The sequence below is a fragment of the Acartia tonsa genome, chromosome 1, assembly GCF_053477335.1.
Source record: "Acartia tonsa isolate MP-2025a chromosome 1, ASM5347733v1, whole genome shotgun sequence".
In the NCBI taxonomy this organism is placed as follows: Eukaryota; Metazoa; Arthropoda; class Copepoda; order Calanoida; family Acartiidae; genus Acartia; species Acartia tonsa.
In genome coordinates, this window is record NC_137260.1 from 24864674 (window position 1) to 24883329 (window position 18656).

The 18656-nt window shown below is 35.2% G+C and overlaps 2 protein-coding genes and 2 long non-coding RNA genes across 4 annotated transcripts; 3 read left to right on the top strand and 1 right to left on the bottom strand.

Moving 5' to 3' along the window:
* Nucleotides 1-974: 974 nt before the first annotated feature.
* Nucleotides 975-2801, bottom strand: Idi (Isopentenyl-diphosphate delta isomerase). Its single transcript, XM_080155713.1, has 4 exons — nt 2609-2801; nt 2288-2342; nt 1690-1987; nt 975-1468 (listed from the first exon to the last, which is right to left on the bottom strand). Exons 1-4 carry the CDS (start codon nt 2729-2731, stop codon nt 1180-1182), a joined length of 765 nt encoding a protein of 254 aa, XP_080011839.1. The 5' UTR covers nt 2732-2801; the 3' UTR covers nt 975-1179.
* A 4786-nt stretch (nt 2802-7587) lies between these two features.
* Nucleotides 7588-11180, top strand: RpL9 (ribosomal protein L9). Its single transcript, XM_080155726.1, has 3 exons — nt 7588-8299; nt 9429-9518; nt 10766-11180. Exons 1-3 carry the CDS (start codon nt 8090-8092, stop codon nt 11084-11086), a joined length of 621 nt encoding a protein of 206 aa, XP_080011852.1. The 5' UTR covers nt 7588-8089; the 3' UTR covers nt 11087-11180.
* A 31-nt stretch (nt 11181-11211) lies between these two features.
* Nucleotides 11212-18018, top strand: LOC145315705 (uncharacterized). The gene is made up of 3 exons (XR_013878119.1): nt 11212-11278; nt 12595-12736; nt 17696-18018. It is a non-coding gene; the product is annotated as an uncharacterized LOC145315705 (long non-coding RNA).
* On the top strand, nt 14173-15595 carry LOC145332696 (uncharacterized). The gene is made up of 4 exons (XR_013884269.1): nt 14173-14489; nt 14860-14941; nt 15011-15092; nt 15161-15595. It is a non-coding gene; the product is annotated as an uncharacterized LOC145332696 (long non-coding RNA).
* Nucleotides 18019-18656: the final 638 nt, after the last annotated feature.

Genomic DNA, 18656 nt, shown 5'->3' on the forward strand with positions numbered 1-18656 from the left:
GAAAGAGAGAGAGAGAAAAAGAAAGAGAGAAAGAGAAAGAGAGAAAGAAAGAGAGAGAGAGAAAGAAGAGAAGAAAGAAGAGAAGAGAGAAGAGAGAGAGAAAGAGAGAGAGAGAGAAAGAGAGAGAGAAAGAGATAGAGAAAGAGAGAGAGAAAGAGAGAGAGAGAAGAGAGAGAGAGAAAAAGAGAGAGAAGAGAGAGAGAGAGAGAGAAAGAGAGAAAGAGAGAGAGAGAGAGTGAGAGAGAGAGAGAGAGAGAGAAGGAGAGAGAGAGAGAGGCAGAGAGAGAGAGAGAGGGAGAGAGAGAAAAAAAATTTAGTGTTTACAAAATTGTCACATTTACAAATATAATATTAGGTTTATTTGAAAAAAAAATGCGCAACTCAAATTATTAATCTACGTATAAAATTGTAGTTTTCAAAATTCAACCAGCAAATTTTAAAACTTTCTAGAATGCACGGCTGCAAACGGCTGCAGCTAAAATCTTTTCCCCTGGCCTATGAATGAGCTAAATTTTATGAGAGTTAAGATCCTAGACCGGGCAAGTCTGGGCGAAATTTGCTAAAAGCTTTGAAAGTTGACCTATGCTTAAAAATAAGCAAAATTTTAGGAATATTTTTTATATAATTGATTGTTTAAATACCATTTTATTTATTTATTTCTAGTTTTACTTTTATTATCTGATTACAATTGTTGTAACGTTTATCTGAAGCTTGATTTTTCGAAAATCGGCCATCATTAGCCTGAGAAATCTTGAATTGAAGAAGGGTTGGTAGTGGTCAAAAATAACCTTAAAATAATGCGACCCTACTCTACTTTGTTAGGCACTGGACGCACTCAGAAATACACCTGGACCTTTAAAACATCATTTTTAAAAGCCCTAATGTATGTAATTTAGTCATATAAAGAAAAAAATATAAATATCAAGAAACCAAATACCCCCCCAATTTTTGTATTTTGACACCTGCTGGCCCACTGTGCATTGGTACGATACACGATTTTTTCAGTATGGTTCGAAGCCGGTTTTAATCCATCATAAATCAAGGTTTATGAGCCATACAGGAAAAAAATTATTTGTCAGTTTTTAAAAAGTAATGTCCTAAAAACAGGTCTTAAAGAGATTTAACAAAATTATTAAAGGTATCCATAACCATCCCATTAAAACCGGAGCATTTACGACATCAGTTAAATTTGTGTATTGTTTTGTGATCTTCAAACTCGTTGATTCGATCAAGATTTTTCCACCATTTTGGCAGCAGATGTCGAGAAATAAGACTGAACCAGGGTGTCAATTTAGCACCGGACGCCTGGATGGATGATATAAACTCTGGAAAATGTTGTCTGGCGATCCATTCTGTTGCCTGCACTTCTTCAGAATTTAAAGCTGTCGTTACATTCCCCTTGAGGAAGAGAATGTAATCCAGTTCATGTTCGCCCCAAGCTCCATCTGAGGGTGCATTGTAAAGAATCCTAAAAAAGGGATAAAGGAAAATCAACTGGCTAATTAACTGTTATTTCTTGCAAATTTTTTATGCTAAGACAAAGTAATATTTAAATATGAATTTGATTTTATCAATCATTCCTTACGTACCTACATCTTTTTATGATAAAAAAATACAAAAGTTGAACAATATTCTTGCCATTTTTTAAGAACACCAATCATAGATATGAATAAAGAAACAAGTTTTTACCTAGTAAGATATTGCATCTTATTGACATTCAGCTGACTTTCTGGAATACCAAGTTCAATAGTTGTCCGCCGTTGTGCGGCCAATTTAACGCCTGTCACACCGTCCGGCTCATCACCCTGCATCAACGGATGGGAACAGCATGTGTTCGTCCACATGGAGGGAAATGTAATTTTACTATCAGATCTCTGTTGCAATAATAATTCTCCTTTCTCGTTGAATATAAAAAGTGAAAAGGCTCTGTGCAAGGGAGAGGTTCCGTCAGCCAGTAATTCATGACATTCACGCTTGCTTGCCTGGCCTATGTTAAGAATATTTACTTTGTGTTTTATGAATTGTCATAGCCGGAGCCGTTTTTTAACGAAAATAACGGCTCCAGCTCTGGCTTCCCGGCTCCGCAACGCTTGTCATAGCTTATGTCTCATAATAAAATTTCATATTTAATATTGCACCATTAGTTTAAATATTATACCTAGGCAATTAAAGAAATTTACCATCTAATAGTAAATCTATTAGTATAAGATTAACCCATAAAAATATAAAACGGCGCATAAAAAAATTTAGTTATTTCTGTGATATTATATGAAGTAAATATCCTCGCCTATAATATTATCACTTTCATCAACTAAGATACATGGCTCAGCTAGTAAGGACTCCTGAAAAAAAAATATTTTCAAAAATTTTCATTTAAAATTTGCTTTAAGAATTCAAACTATATATGTAATTTTTTAGGAGTTGGGAGAAGGGGGGAGGGATAAATAATTCGAAGAAATTTTAAATTTTACATGCCTCCAAAATCAAATTTTCAGCTTGAGAAACATTTAAAACAGTCCTTCGAATCGCATTTTAATATTCCAAATTGTTAATCATTGATAATTACCCATTTTCTATCGTGGTACAAATGTCTGTTAGCTCTCTTTACCTGGACAGGATCAAGTTTATTTTTATTGCAAGGAGTTGATAACCCTCTAATATGGGGCCCTTGTGTCTGCTTCACCAGATTTCTTGTAGCCGCTACTCCAAATTTTAGACTTTTAGAAAGCATTTTCCTAATGATTAAGAAAGTCCTAAAACAAACCAATCTGAAATTTGAATGCGATTAAAATGACCGTTATTGTGACAAAACTGAAAAAAGTAAATAGGTTAATTTATAGACGTACATTTGATTGTTGAGACTCAATAATACATTAATTTTATAATGAGCCGTGTACCTAGTCCGATTGGATATAAACCAATAAAACACTCAAATACAACTAGTCTTAACTAAAAACCTACGTAATTAAGCGAATTTGTGTTTCAAAATTTAATTATAAGTTATCTATACACTAGCTGCTTCTACAGTAAGAAAACATTTTAGGTGGGATATTTTTCCAGGGTCCATCACTCTATGGAGGGTTGTGTTACCCTCCACATAATATATTATATAAAATTAACCGTTAATGACATAACTCTATGCGAAAAGCTTCACTTGAATAGGAAACCATATTTGTCCAGCGATTAGCAAGATCCTTTGGTACATACATACAGATAGTCATCCTTTTACTGTAAAACAAGGATAAGTATCTATTTATTAAATAAAATATTATTTGATTAAGAACATAAACACGTTAAAATTTTTTATTAAGTACAAATCCACAGGTTTTCTGTTTATTTACAAATATAGCAGACGAAAGTGAATGGAAAGCCAACTCAGCCAACAGCTTTACTGGCTTTTAGTAAATTACTTTCTATAAAAGAGATGCGAATTATTTTTTAAAATTATTAGTCCTAGTTTACAAACATCCCTGTTTTCATAGATCAAATGAAAATACAGAGCGGATATCGTTAAGATAAATAATAATTCAAATGAATTCTGCTGAGCCCTGTCAATTCGAAGTAATAAAACGGTAGAACTTGTAGATTCTAATCTGAACCACACGGAGTTGCCTTTAGACCAACATAAACTAAAATATGGTTGCATACAATAATCAAATGTTATCTTTAACAGGATATTTATAATCATGTTATTCTTTGAATGAATGTATCTTTGTACACAACCAAGAAAATTTAGTTAACTTGTTAAATTTTATCAGCCCAAAAAGGCACCATCCCAGTTGAGGAGTGAGATTCTACCCCATACGAAAAAATAACCCCCCCCCCCCCCCGCCATCTGTCAAAATAAACCCCCCCCCCCCCGGCATCATTTGATTTTGTACCCCATCTTAAATTTTGGTCCCTGTAATTTTCAATGTTTAAAACAAAGCTTGGTGGTAATAAACTATGAGTTATAGGGGTAAAATATTACATATGGGGTAAGTTTATAAAATATGGGGAACAAAAATCACACATGGAGGTCCAAAAATTAATATGGGGTCATTTTTTCATGATGGGGTAGCTTCAAGTGCTTATATCTGGAGAACCATAAGAGATAGAGGCCTAGTTGCTTGACTGTGGTAACTCAGATTTACATAAGAAAGCCATTTATGCACATGGGGTGTCAAAATTTGAGATGGGGTATTTTTTTCATGATGGGGTGTCAAAATTTGATATGGGGTATTTTTTTCATGATGGGGTAGGTTTGAGTGCTTATATCTGGTGAACCGTAAGAGATAGAGGCCTAGTTGCTTGACTGTGGTAACTCAGATTTAAATAAGGAAGCCATTTATGCACATGGGGGACCAAAATATGATATGGGGTATTTTTTTCATGATGGGGGTAGTTTCAAGTGCTTATATCTGGAGAACCGTAAGAGATAGAGGCCTAGTTGCTTGACTGTGGTAACTCAGATTTACACAAGGAAGCCATTTGTGCACATGGGGGACCAAAATATGATATGGGGTATTTTTTTCATGATGGGGGTAGTTTCAAGTGCTTATATCTGGAGAACCGTAAGAGATAGAGGCCTAGTTGCTTGACTGTGGTAACTCAGATTTACATAAGGAAGCCATTTATGCACATGGGGGACCAAAATATGATATGGGGTATTTTTTTCATGATGGGGGTAGTTTCAAGTGCTTATATCTGGAGAACTGTAAGAGATAGAGGCCTAGTTGCTTGACTGTGGTAACTCAGATTTACATAAGGAAGCCATTTATGCACATGGGGGACCAAAATATGATATGGGGTATTTTTTTCATGATGGGGGTAGTTTCAAGTGCTTATATCTGGAGAACCGTAAGAGATAGAGGCCTAGTTGCTTGACTGTGGTAACTCAGATTTACATAAGGAAGCCATTTATGCACATGGGGGACCAAAATATGATATGGGGTATTTTTTTCATGATGAGGGTAGTTTCAAGTGCTTATATCTGGAGAACCGTAAGAGATAGAGGCCTAGTTGCTTGACTGTGGTAACTCAGATTTACATAAGGAAGCCATTTATGCACATGGGTGACCAAAATTTGATATGGGGTATTTTTTTCATGATGGGGGTACTTACAAGTGCTTATATCTGGAGAACCGTAAGAGATAGAGGCCTAGTTGCTTGACTGTGGTAACTCAGATTAAAGTAAGGAAGCCATTTATGCACATGGGGGTACATAAATTAATATGGGGGTCATTTTTCTATGATGGTGGGTAAAAATTGAATATAGGGGCCAATTTTTTATGATGGGGTTGGGGGTTGAAATTAGGTTAGGTTAGGTTAGGTTAGGTTAAAATGGGTTAGGTTAGGTTAATATGGGTTAGGTTAGGTTAAGATGGGTTAGGTTAGGTTAAAATGGGTTAGGTTAGGTTAAGTTTGTTAGGTTAGGTTAAGATGGGTTAGGTTAGATTAAAATGTGTTAGATTAGGTTTAGTTGGTTCATGTTAGTTTAAAATTGATTAGGTTAGGTTAGGTTAAGTTAGGTTAGTTTAAGATTGAGTAGCCCTGCAGAGTTAGGGTCTCCTGCACAGGTTAGGTAATATTGAGGAGCCCTGCAAGGTTAGGGCCCCCGGGGGGGCCTAACCTTGCAGGGCTCCTCAATATTACCTAACCTAACTTAACCTAATTCCCTCTCCACCATAACAAATGGCCCCTATATTCAATTTTTACCCACCATCATGAAAAAAAAAACCCCATCAAATTTTGGTACCCTATGTTCATGAAGGGATTAGGAAATATTGAGTAGCCTTGCAGAGTTAGGGTCTCCTGCACAGGTTAGGTAATATTGAGGAGCCCTGCAAGGTTAGGGCCCCCGGGGGGCCCTAACCTTGCAGGGCTCCTCAATATTACCTAACCTAACTTAACCTAATTCCCTCTCCACCATAACAAATGGCCCCTATTTTCAATTTTTACCCACCATCATGAAAAAAGAAACCCCCAACAAATTTTAGTACCCTATGTTCATTAATGGCTTCCTTATGTAAATCTGATTACCACAGTCAAGCAACTAGGCCTCTATCTCTTACCATTCTCCAGATATAAGCACTTGAAACTACACCCATCATGAAAAAATACCCCATATCAAATTTTGGTCCCCCATGTACATAAATGGCTTCCTTATGTAAATCTGAGTTACCACAGTCAAGCAACTAGGCCTCTATCTCTTACGGTTCTCCAGATATAAGCACTTGAAACTACCCCCATCATGAAAAAAATACCCCATATCATATTTTGGTCCCCCATGTGCATAAATGGCTTCCTTATGTAAATCTGAGTTACCACAGTCAAGCAACTAGGCCTCTATCTCTTACGGTTCTCCAGATATAAGCACTTGAAACTACCCCCATCATGAAAAAAATACCCCATATCATATTTTGGTCCCCCATGTGCATAAATGGCTTCCTTATGTAAATCTGAGTTACCACAGTCAAGCAACTAGGCCTCTATCTCTTACGGTTCTCCAGATATAAGCACTTGAAACTACCCCCATCATGAAAAAAATACCCCATATCATGTTTTGGTCCCCCATGTGCATAAATGGCTTCCTTATGTAAATCTGAGTTACCACAGTCAAGCAACTAGGCCTCTATCTCTTACGGTTCTCCAGATATAAGCACTTGAAACTACCCCCATCATGAAAAAAATGACCCCATATTAATTTTTTGACCACCATGTGTGAGTTTTAACCCCTTGCTTCAATTTTAATATCATAGCATTGTTTGCTACCCCATCTGTGTTTTTCAACCAATCATCATGTTTGTTGACATCCAGAAAAATGTATATTATGTAGTTCAATAATCGGCCACTAGATGTTCCTATTTCAAACAAACTATTGTTTTTTTTCTACAATGGAGCCAAATTTTTATCCTAAAATATTAGGTAAAGTAAAGTATTAGAATATGTTGGTGATTTAGTATAAAAAAAGTCTTAAAAGAGAAATAAAAAAAATAAATAGAGGCATTTTCAAATTTTATTCAAAATATAGGAAAATATAGAAGAGTGAAAGGCATAGCTTCACTACAGTGGAGTATGGTAGCTTATGCTACCCTAATATAAATTCTTTCGCGCGAGGCTCACCTCGCAAACCCCTCCAGACTCTCCCCTCCCCCCTACCCAGATTTTATTTCCCCTTCTGCCAATCATTCCCCCATCTGTCAAATCAGACCCCACCTTCCAATCCTGGCCCATGTTCCTATTTAGACCCCATCCTTCATTTTTGTCCCCTGTTCATTAATTATCCCTTCTCTGACATTATTTTGTTTCTCTTGGAGAGGTACAAAATATGAAGATAGGGATAAATTAACATGATGGGGACAAAATCATAAGATGGGGTAAAAATTTCATGATGCCATGGGGGGGGGTTTAATTTGATAGATGGCGGGGGGGGGGGTTTATTTTTTCAGATGGGGTAGAATCTCACTCCTCAACTGGGAACTTGCCGCCCAAAAATAAGAATGCGTTAAATCCTCAATTTTTAACGATAGAAATACAAATTAAATATCTTTTTTATTTATTTCTGATCTAAATACTTGTTGTCCATAGACACAGCCTAGGCGCTGCGCGGCATTGCACATCATCGTAGCTAGCCACACGTGCACGAGGATGAGAATTTCGGAATTGTTCAATGTTTTCCACATTTTACTTTATTATTGTGAAAATTTATGAGATATAACGGATATTTAATTGATTTACATTAAATAAAGTTGTATCATGTTGTCCGTTTAGCCAAATAAGTTATATATTTTGTTATTTAAATCACATTTAATAACACACATGTCCAGGAGTCTTGCAAAGAAAAATGCCGCCGTTTGCGAGGTCTTGAGTAAAAAGAATAAAGTTTGTTGAATAGCATTTTCAATCTTGGTGATATTATTTATCTTAAAAGTTATGGACTATAATGTGTTCAATTTAATATACTATTTTATCTTTATTTAAAGAATGGCCGGGTCGTATGAGAAAGCCAAATGTATCATCAGTGAGATCGATTATTGACGATTGGTGATATTATATATTCTCGTTAATTTTAATATTTAAGTTATAATTGCTTCTTATTCATTTAAAAATGCTAAGATTACGAATAATAATTGAATATATTTCAGAAGGTAAAATGAAGGAGATTAATTCTTTTCAGCTGATCCCCATCCCTGAGGGTTGTGAAGTGACCGTTAAGGCTCGCGTTGTCACCGTGAAGGGCAAGCGTGGAACCCTGACCAGGTGCTTCAAGCACTTGTGCATCGATATCTATGTTCTGAAGGAGTCCAACGAGATCAAGGTAATTAAAGATCTGAATAAGTGTCTTCGAAATCTATTATCTCCTAAAATCTATGAACCTAGGTTGTTACAGGTCGAATGTAGGTAGAGCTGTAAAAATTTGATGAATAATCGGGAATATCATAAATTTACAGGGAAAGCCTGACTGACATAAACTTTCGTACTATTGAATTAGTGTTTTTGCGCGCATTCATGTGCCCTGCGAGGAAATGTTCATTAAACTAAGGTTATTCCAGTCAACAGAGTTTTTTTCGTTTGTCAACATGTTTAACATTTTGTTCTAACATAACGTCATATGTTCAGTCGTTTGGCTGTTTGCAGCCTTTACGGTAAATTTTGGCGATTCAATGAACATTTATTTGAACTGTACCATATTCAAAAGAAGTAAAAGTATAGATGTATTAGATTCTAGCGGCAAGACCACTAGAAGCCTCTAAGGCAGCGATGCGGAGCCGTTTGATTTTGGTGCGGCTCCGGCTCTGACCTAAAAATCAAGAAAAACTCGACATATTTTTTTCCCCCATACAAAAAAAAATATTTTTATTTATGACTTTTGAAGGTTTTAAAAGTTCATTTTTTTTATAAATGGACTTGAAAAAATTAAAAAGGGCATTTGCACATGACAAAACAGAGTTACCAAATTATAATTCATAAAAAAATTTCTTTATTTATCTAGTCCGAATCCGGAGCCGTTTTTTAACGAAAAATACGGCTTTGGCTCCGGCAAAATATGGCGGCTCCCGGCTCCGCAACGCTGCTCTAAGGGCACTGAACTCTTATTTTAAAAGAAAGTATTGGGTATTAATGACACTTTTGAAGGTTGGAAATACTCTCCCTTAACATAGAAAACTATCCTTTGTCTTTTAATAAGCTGCACTGTAAGGGCAAACCTTTAAAAAACCTTCAAAAAATCGGTTCAGCGGTGATCGAAATCATTCGCTATAGACGATAAAGGCTTACTTTTTATGAAAGGATAAAAGTGGTATCATTATATAGCCAGATTGAATAAAAAAAATTTATGATACTTTGCAGGCGTTGATGTTCTATTGTCATACAAATTCAGAGCTTAGCTTATATGGACGTTTTCAACCATGTTTTACTTAAAAAATTAACCCTGTTATCTCGTTAAGGTGGAGAAATGGTTCGGCAAGAAGAGGGAGATTGCTGCTGTTAGAACTATCTGCAGCCACATCTCTAACATGTTCAAGGGCGTCACCTATGTAAGTAGAACCTTTAGTTTTGAGTATCGATTCTAGTACTCGCGACTGTAGCTTGACTCTGCTCCTCGATGTGGAGGTGAGTTTTGAATCTCGGCAGGGGTGCATATTCTGGATAAGATTAATTTCAGAACTATATTATTCATATTATCCCTACTCCCGCACATTATTTTAGTTTTTATTTCCACTAAGGAGGGGAGAAAAATTTTGCAGAATATACATTAAGGGATATAAGTTTTCCGGAATTTTAATGTAGGGAGTAGATTTGAAATCTGCATAAAATTTTAAGGATTTTTTATAAAATTCGTTTTTTGTAAAATTCTTTATCTAAAAGCGAAAATACATTTTAAGTTAATTAATTTTGACCAATAGGATAGGTGGATTTTAAACTACCTGCGCTCTAATTGGTTGAATGATGTACGACATCCAATCAGAGCGCAGATTTTTTAAATCCACCAATCACAGATGCCAAAATTAATTAACTTAATTTGTATTTCCGCTTTTAGATAAAGAATTATACAAAAAACGAATTTTATAAAAAAAAATCCTTAAAATTTGATGCAGATTTCAAATCTACTCCCTACATTACAATTCCGGAAAACTTATATCTCTTAATATACATCCCTGAATCTCGGCCTTATTCGCGATATAACTACCTAGTAGAAAGTTGTACTTATTGCTGCCATGTCAGATGCTAGATATTGATAGTAGAGGGAATGCCTATGCATTAATTTCGCTATTCCTTACCATTCACAACTACGACTCTTAGACTGGGGTTGTGCGAGCAAAGGGTTAGTTGTCTATAATAAGTGGGATGTTAGTTAATAGGGACTTATAAGAAAGATCTGGCCTTACATTGTTATAAACCGTCCCCATAGGTATTATTTAGGCTTATCTATTCTAGTTTTTAAAAATTCCTCCGAACCTCTTTAGAGGAACTGTAGTTAGGGGTTAATGTTTTGGGGTATTATATATCCAACCCACCGGGAAAAAAAACTTAATTATGTTTACGACAAGCTAGGACTTTCTGTCTGTCGTAAACTTAAATCTTTATCCTTATTCTGGACTTATGGTCTTGCCTTGTTATACTTTAATTATTGTATTTTTGCTTTTATGGACTGAAATATATCGTTCTCGAGCTTGTTTTCTTCACTTCTACTGAAAGACAAATCTTTTACGGATACATTATTTCAATATTACGAAGCATTTTAAAGCTTTTATCTTCATAACTTAAATTCTTTTTTTTTCAGGGATTCCAATACAAGATGAGAGCCGTATATGCCCATTTCCCCATTAACTGCGCCATCAGCGAGCAAGGCTCCCTCATTGAAATCAGAAACTTTTTGGGTGAGAAGTACATCAGACGTGTCAAGATGGAGGAGGGTGTTACTGTTCAGAGCAGCAAGGCCATGAAGGATCAGCTGATCCTTGAGGGCAACAATATTGAGGATGTTTCCAAGTCTGCTGCCCAGATCCAGAGGTCCACCACTGTCAGGAACAAGGATATCCGTAAGTTCTTGGACGGTCTGTATGTCAGCGAGAAGGGAACTGTCGAACCCATGGCAGATTAAACAACAAGAACAACCACCATTTAGCTTGTTAAAACACATTCTCCTTCTAAATAAATGTTTAAATCTTATGATGAAATAAACTCCTTCAAAGTAATGCTACATTTGTTTGATGGATTTATCATTTCAGATTGAATTTTGTAGATCAATAGAATATGCCGTAAGGATGGAGGTTGATGAAGTGAATTCCTTGAGGTACAGGATTTGGAGCTACTCTAGATATGTTGTTTACTAGGATGTGGTGTAGTGGGTATCAATAGAATTCTAGATTATGTTTCATACCGTTGGTTGAAATAACGTTCATCATTCTAAATCGTTAACTTTAAGCTCAAAATGTTCAAGCATAATTAAATAAGAGTTAGGGTTAAGCAAACTGCATCTTTAGAGTAATGGATTTTGTAGATTTGTGATAAGTTTTTGTAATAGAAACCTGTATGTTTAAAACAGGTTTTAGTTATGGTTTGCTGTGCAAAGTTTAAAATTAGCTTAATATTCACAATTTTATCATGCATAAAGGAGCTGTGACAAAAAAAACAGTGGTCCTAGATTATGTATTTAAGTATATTTCAATCAAGTTTTTGAGTTCTTCTACGTCTGACTTTGGAGAAATACACCTTTAATCCTTCTGACGATTTGAAGGTGTGATTGAAAAAACCATGCGTTTAAAGATTTGTTTCCATTCTCCTTTGGGACTATCCTTTACACTTCCCTTTTCTCCAGAACAAAAACATAATTGTCAATTCTGGAAAATTGCTAAAGGGGACTATCCACGAACAAGAGCAAGGGATTCTTAGCACCTTTCAGCATTGGTCCATAGTATTTTTTAGGGAATACACTAGGTTTATGTTTAATATTTGCTTTATCAACAAAAAAGTTAAGTATCGCCATGGTTTTATATGAAAAAAACTTTGAAATGTTAAGCATTGTTTGGTGCAATATCATCAAATGTTTTGATGAGTTCAAACTGTTGTTTAAAATCTTTGACACAAAAATGTATTACTGTGATCTAAAATATGTATTTAGAAAAAGGGTTGATGTACTTTTGCAATTTACAACAATTGATGCTTTTCTGCCGTGTTATTTTATTTTGTCCTTTGAACTCAACAAAGCATTTGATAATATTGCATTGGAAAATTCAAAGTTTTTTTTTCACATAAAATCATGGTGAAACCTAACTTTTTAGTCGATAAACCAAATCTCAAACATAAACCTAGCATTTTCACTAAGAAAATACTATAGATCAATGCTGGAAGGTGCTAAGAATCGCTTGCTCTTGTTCGTGGATATTCCCCTTTAGGATTGCCGTTTTACGTCCATGCTCCTTAATTTTTTCACTTAATACATTAGCTTTTATTCTCGCTATTTCTTTAATTTTAAATTGATCGAATACACCTAGGATTTTTTTTATAATGTTAGGATAAGGTCAATCGAAGAAGAATCATCCAAAAATATGTTAGGAGTAAGAGACCGCTAGTAAATGATAGATAAAGCTCTTGATTTATTCTGCATAGTGTCGGGAATACTGGTGATGCCGCTTTGGCTGGAGAGCTGCTGCATAGCACCAACTTGACATGGTTCATGTCCACACACAGGACTGACATACCGGAGTTAATGCATCAAGCTGCGCAACTTGTCAACGATGAAAAATCAAAGGCATGCGTTGGTTTTAGTAGACTTTGCAAAATTATTTGTTATCGCGTCTATTTGGTTGCTTAAAATTATGAATAGTTGTCTTGTCCGATTGTTATGGTTTGAACTTGTTTATATTTCCTTGAAGAATTTTTTTTCTAGATGTGGTTTTTCTCCCAAGAATTAGTTATGGCTTTTTGGCAGGGTTTCGGATCTGGATCTGGATCCGGATCCGCAAGGATCCGCATATTTTTGAGTCCAAGGATCCGGATCCAGATCCGCAAAAAAATGCGGATCCGGATCCTTAGACTCCAAAAAATGCGGAAAAATCTACCTAAATTTATATAAAATCTCAGACATTCTCTTTATGAGAGCCAATCTTTAAGGTTTAGGTTCAGACTTGAAAATTAAAAGTATTTTTGACTTCGAATTAAAGAATAAATTTTTTTTGAAAAATTTGGTGATTTTATTTTTATTGTCAAAGATCCGGATCCAGTAGGATCCGGATCCGGATCCGCACTGACCAAATTTTGAGGATCCGGATCCGCATAAAATCAATGCGGATCCGAAACCCTGCAGTTTTTGGTCTGTTTTAAGTGGGGAGCAAGGAATGGGTGGGGTCAGGGTGGGCATACAAAAAACCCACCCAAAAAAACCCACCCAGGGTTTTTTAAAAAACCCACTGAAAAAAAACCCAAGGTTTTTTGGGTTTTTGAAAAAACATTGAAATTTCACGTTAAAATTTACAAATTAAACATCTATTTACTTAAAGACTAGGATCTAATAACATTTTAAAGCAAATTTTACCTAAAAAACGGAAAAAAATATAAAGTAATTATATAAATGATGCTCTACTTATTGTTCAAATGTTTATGAAATTACTTTCTCTCAAAACTTAATTTCAGAAAACGCTTTGCTACTAAATTGATGATATATAAATTGTGTAAATTACATAATCATAATTGATTTTTTAAACTAAAACATAACAATTTATGAAAGGAAATAGTTAATGTGGCGTGCAGAGGGTTTTATTAAGGGGATGTAAAAAAGGGAAGACCTTAATAATTTCTGGGAGGGGGGGGGGGGTGTTGACAGCATAAGAATAGAGCAGGAGGTTCATGTTTTAAAGCTTTTAACCTTCCCTCCCCCTAAATAGAATATTTTGTGCACCATTGCTAATAAGGGTATATAATTGATCGGAATGCCAGCTTTCTTCATTATCTATCTTGTTTATTGTGAAATCTTGCTTACCTTTTACCTACAACAACATAAACATTAATATTTCATCAATATATCAAATGTATTTGACTCCTAAATGAAAAAACCCAATAAAACCCGAAAAAAACCAATAAAACCCAGGGTTTTAAGGGTTTTTATGGGTTGGGTTGGGCTTTTTTAAAAAACCCTGGGTTTTTCCCCACCCTGGGTGGGGTAGTTTTTTTCCTGTGACTAAGGGGGGGGGGAAGTTCTGACACTTTTGCGTAAACAGTGATTATAGGCTTTGTCTTTGGAGATAATGGATAGGTTATTTGGCAAAAAAATTTCCTTTTGGGATGTAGTTTTCCTATTTTTAAAAAAATTTTGGATTCGGCCTCCAGGTTCCGGTACTCCAGGCCTCCAGGTGGATTCTGGACAGGTAAAAAAAAAAATTCAAGATAGAACAAAACTTATTTAACAAAAGTTGGTACTTTATGGATGGTATGAACTAATTTGAAGAAATTTTTGAAATCGGGCTCCAGGTTCTGGTACTGCAGGCCTCCAGGTGGATCCTGGACAGGTAAAAATTGAAAATTTTTTATTTTAAAGTTAGAACAAAACTTATTTTACAAAAGTGGCTTCTTTATGGATGGTTTGAACTAATTTGAAGAAACTTTTGAAATCGGGCTCCAGGTTCAGGTGCTGCAGGCCTCCAGGTGGATCCTGGACAGGTAAAAATTGAAAATTTTTACTTTAAAAGTTAGAACAAAACTTATTTAACAAAAGTTGCTACTTTATGAATAGTATGATCTAATTTGAAGAAATTTTTGAAATCGGGCTCCAGGTTCTGGTACTGCAGGGCTCCAGGTGGATCCTGGACAGGTAAAAATTGAAAATTTTTAATTTAAAAGTTAGAACAAAACTATTTAACAAAAGTTGCTTCTTTATAGATGGTTTGAACTAATTTGAAGAAAATTTTGAAATCGGGCTCCAGGTTCAGGTACTGCAGGCCTCCAGGTTGATCCTGGACAGGTAAAAATTGAAATTTTTTACTTTAAAAGTTAGAACAAAACTTATTTAACAAAATTGGCTTCTTTATAGATGGTATGAACTAATTTGAAGAAAATTTTGAAATCGGGCTCCAGGTTCAGGTGCTGCAGGCCTCCAGGTGGATCCTGGACAGGTAAAAATTTCAATTTTTACTTTAAAAGTTAGAACAAAACCTATTTAACAAAAGTGGCTTCTTTATAGTTGGTAGGAAGTAATTTGAAGAAAATTTTGAAATCGGGCGCCAGGTTCAGGTGCTGCAGGCCTCCAGGTGGATCCTGGACAGGTAAAAATTAAAAATTTTTACTTTAAAAGTTAAAACAAAACTTATTTGACAAAAGTGGCTTCTTTAAAGATGTTAGGAAGTACTTTGAAGAAAATTTTGAAATCGGGCTCCAGGTTCAGGTACTGCAGGCCTCCAGGTGGATCCTGCACAGGTAAAAACTGAAAAATTTTTCTATTAAAGTTAGAACAAAACTTACCTATTTATCAAAAGTTGATACTTTATGGATGGTATTAACTAATTTAAAGAAAATTTTAAAATCGGGCTCCAGGTTCAGGGACTGCAGGCCTCCAGTTAGATCCTGGACAGGTAAATATTGAAATATTTTACTTTAAAAGTTAGATCAAAACTTATTTTTATAAAAGTGATACTTTATGGATGGTAGGAAGTAATTTGAAGAAAATTTCAAAATTGGGCTCCAGGTTCAGGTATAGCAGGCCTCCGGGTGGATCCTGGACAGTGGACAGGTAAAAATGGAAATTTTTTACTATTTAAGTTGGGACAAAACTTATTTAACAAAAGTTGTTACTTTTTAGCTAGTATCAGACACAGCTTTGAAATCAGACACAAGGTTCAAGTTCTGTTCAACTCCCAGATGGATTCTGGACAGGTATAAAATGAAAATATTTACCTTTCAGTTAGAACAAAACTTTTTTTTAAAAATAAATGCTAGTTTATATATATACTAACAATCGACTAGAATAAAATAAACATCAATAACATATTGTCAACAGGTCAGTCATTAAAGTAAGTCTGAAGGAAATACACTGCTCTACCTGCTGTAATTATCTATCAGTCTTTAAGCAATTAGAATGACCTGTATTTCCTGAACTAGTTTTGAACCAACCAATCTGGCAATCAAAAGCTAAAAATTTAGAGCAAATCAGTTTTCTCTTATGTAATAACCCTATCTATAAAGAAGCCACTTTTGTTAAATAAGTTTTGTTTTAACTTTTAAAGTAAAAATTTTCATTTTTTACCTGTCCAGGATCCACCTGGAGGCCTGCAGCACCTGAACCTGGAGCCCGATTTCAAAATTTTCTTCAAATTAGTTCATACCATCCATAAAGAAGCCACTTTTGTTAAATAAGTTTTGTTCTAACTTTTAAAGTAAAAATTTTCAATTTTTACCTGTCCAGGATCCACCTGGAGGCCTGCAGCACCTGAACCTGGAGCCCGATTTCAAAATTTTCTTCAAATTAGTTCATACCATCCATAAAGAAGCCACTTTTATTAAATAAGTTTTGTTCTAACTTTTAAATAAAAATTTTCAATTTTTACCTGTCCAGGATCCACCTGGAGGCCTGCAGCACCTGAACCTGGAGCCCGATTTCAAAATTTTCTTCAAATTAGTTCATACCATCCATAAAGAAGCCACTTTTATTAAATAAGTTTTGTTCTAACTTTTAAATAAAAATTTTCAATTTTTACCTGTCCAGGATCCACCTGGAGGCCTGCAGCACCTGAACCTGGAGCCCGATTTCAAAATTTTCTTCAAATTAATTCATACCATCCATAAAGAAGCCACTTTTGTTAAATAAGTTTTATTCTAACTTTTAAAGTAAAAATTTTCAATTTTTACCTGTCCAGGATCCACCTGGAGGCCTGCAGCACCTGAACCTGGAGCCTGATTTCAAAATTTTCTTCAAATTAATTCATACCATCCATAAAGAAGCCACTTTTGTTAAATAAGTTTTGTTCTAACTTTTAAAGTAAAAATTTTCAATTTTTACCTGTCCAGGATCCACCTGGAGGCCTGCAGCACCTGAACCTGGAGCCCGATTTCAAAATTTTCTTCAGATTACTTAATACCATCTAAAAAAAAGCCACTTTTGTTATATAAGTTTTGTTCTAACTTTAAAATTAAAAATTTTCAATTTTTACCTGTCCAGGATCCACCTGGAGGCCTGCAGTACCAGAACCTGGAGCCCGATTTCAAAAATTTCTTCAAATTAGTTCATACCATCCATAAAGTACCAACTTTTGTTAAATAAGTTTTTTTCTATCTTGAATTTTTTTTTTTACCTGTCCAGAATCCACCTGGAGGCCTGGAGTACCGGAACCTGGAGGCCGAATCCAAAATTTTTTTAAAAATAGGAAAACTACATCCCAAAAGGAAACTTTTTTGCCAAATAACCTATCCATTATCTCCAAAGACAAAGCCTATAATCACTGTTTACGCAAAAGTGTCAGAACTTCCCCCCCCCTTATAATAGGAGGGTGGAGGTACCTTCCCCAAAATGGTTAATAACCTTTCAATAGACCTACGAGAAGATTCACTGTATGAATTAGATTGGTTCAGCCGTTAGCGAGATCCTTCGTCATATATACTAAATACAATATACATAAGGATTATAGCAAGATTGTTTAAGTTGAACAAACTTTCTCTAATTTTAAAACTGTATAAGTTTATATTTTGAAGTGTATGAAACCAACTCGACCTTGTACCTTTAAAGGAGCAATTTCTCACCTTATGTGGGAAACTAGTCTGCTACAGTCCCCATCTAGTCCAACATATTGAGCCCCTTGTCCTGGACCTAACCCCACCGTGGGGTTCGAACTCGGGTCAACAGGGCCCGGCCATCAAGCGAAGCAGACTTAACACAGGCACTAAGATTGCGATTTTTTATTTGCAAGATTATTCTTTAAAAAGTTAGGTAGAGAATAGATTTATAAGGAGTGTTCTAATTTTTAAAAAATATTTAGATCACTTTATCGTAACTAACGAATGGGGAGTTAACCTCCCACTTTGAATTTTATTTTAAATAAGTTAAAGAGGGTGAATGAGATATTTCTCTTGGAAGGTTGTTAATACTACTCGTCGACTACTCTTCCCACAAATAGTTGTAAACATTCCCTATATCCTATTCTAACCATTTTCGTAATCTGACCCCCAAAGAATTGTATTAATTTTTCTTGCATATACCCAAATCCTCGTATAAATTCCATAGTAAAAGAATTTTCATAAACACAGTAAATGCATTGAGAAACTTCCTACAGACTTGACACACATATGGACCATTGACCGACGAAAATACGAACATACCTTAATTTAGAATAGTTTCGTTACCAGAAATTTGACGAGGGAAGAATTTAATAGCATAATTACATATTCCATTTTGATTTTTACTCAAACTTTTCGAAGCCTTTGAAAAAAATTGTCCTTGTTTTATACATATTGCACATTTTGGGGGCCCGTTTAAAAGATATAAATAAGAATTTAGGCACCTTGTTTCAGCCATGCACCGCATGTCACGTTAACTTCACGTGTCGTTATGTCGGACGATTTGAGTTTATATCATGTTAAGGCACAATTTCCTAGAAATGTTTTATACAATTTTGCTGTTGCCAGGGAAAGAAAAAGTAAAAAGGACATATTATAGATAAACTTAATATCAAGGTCATTGCTTTTTGCAG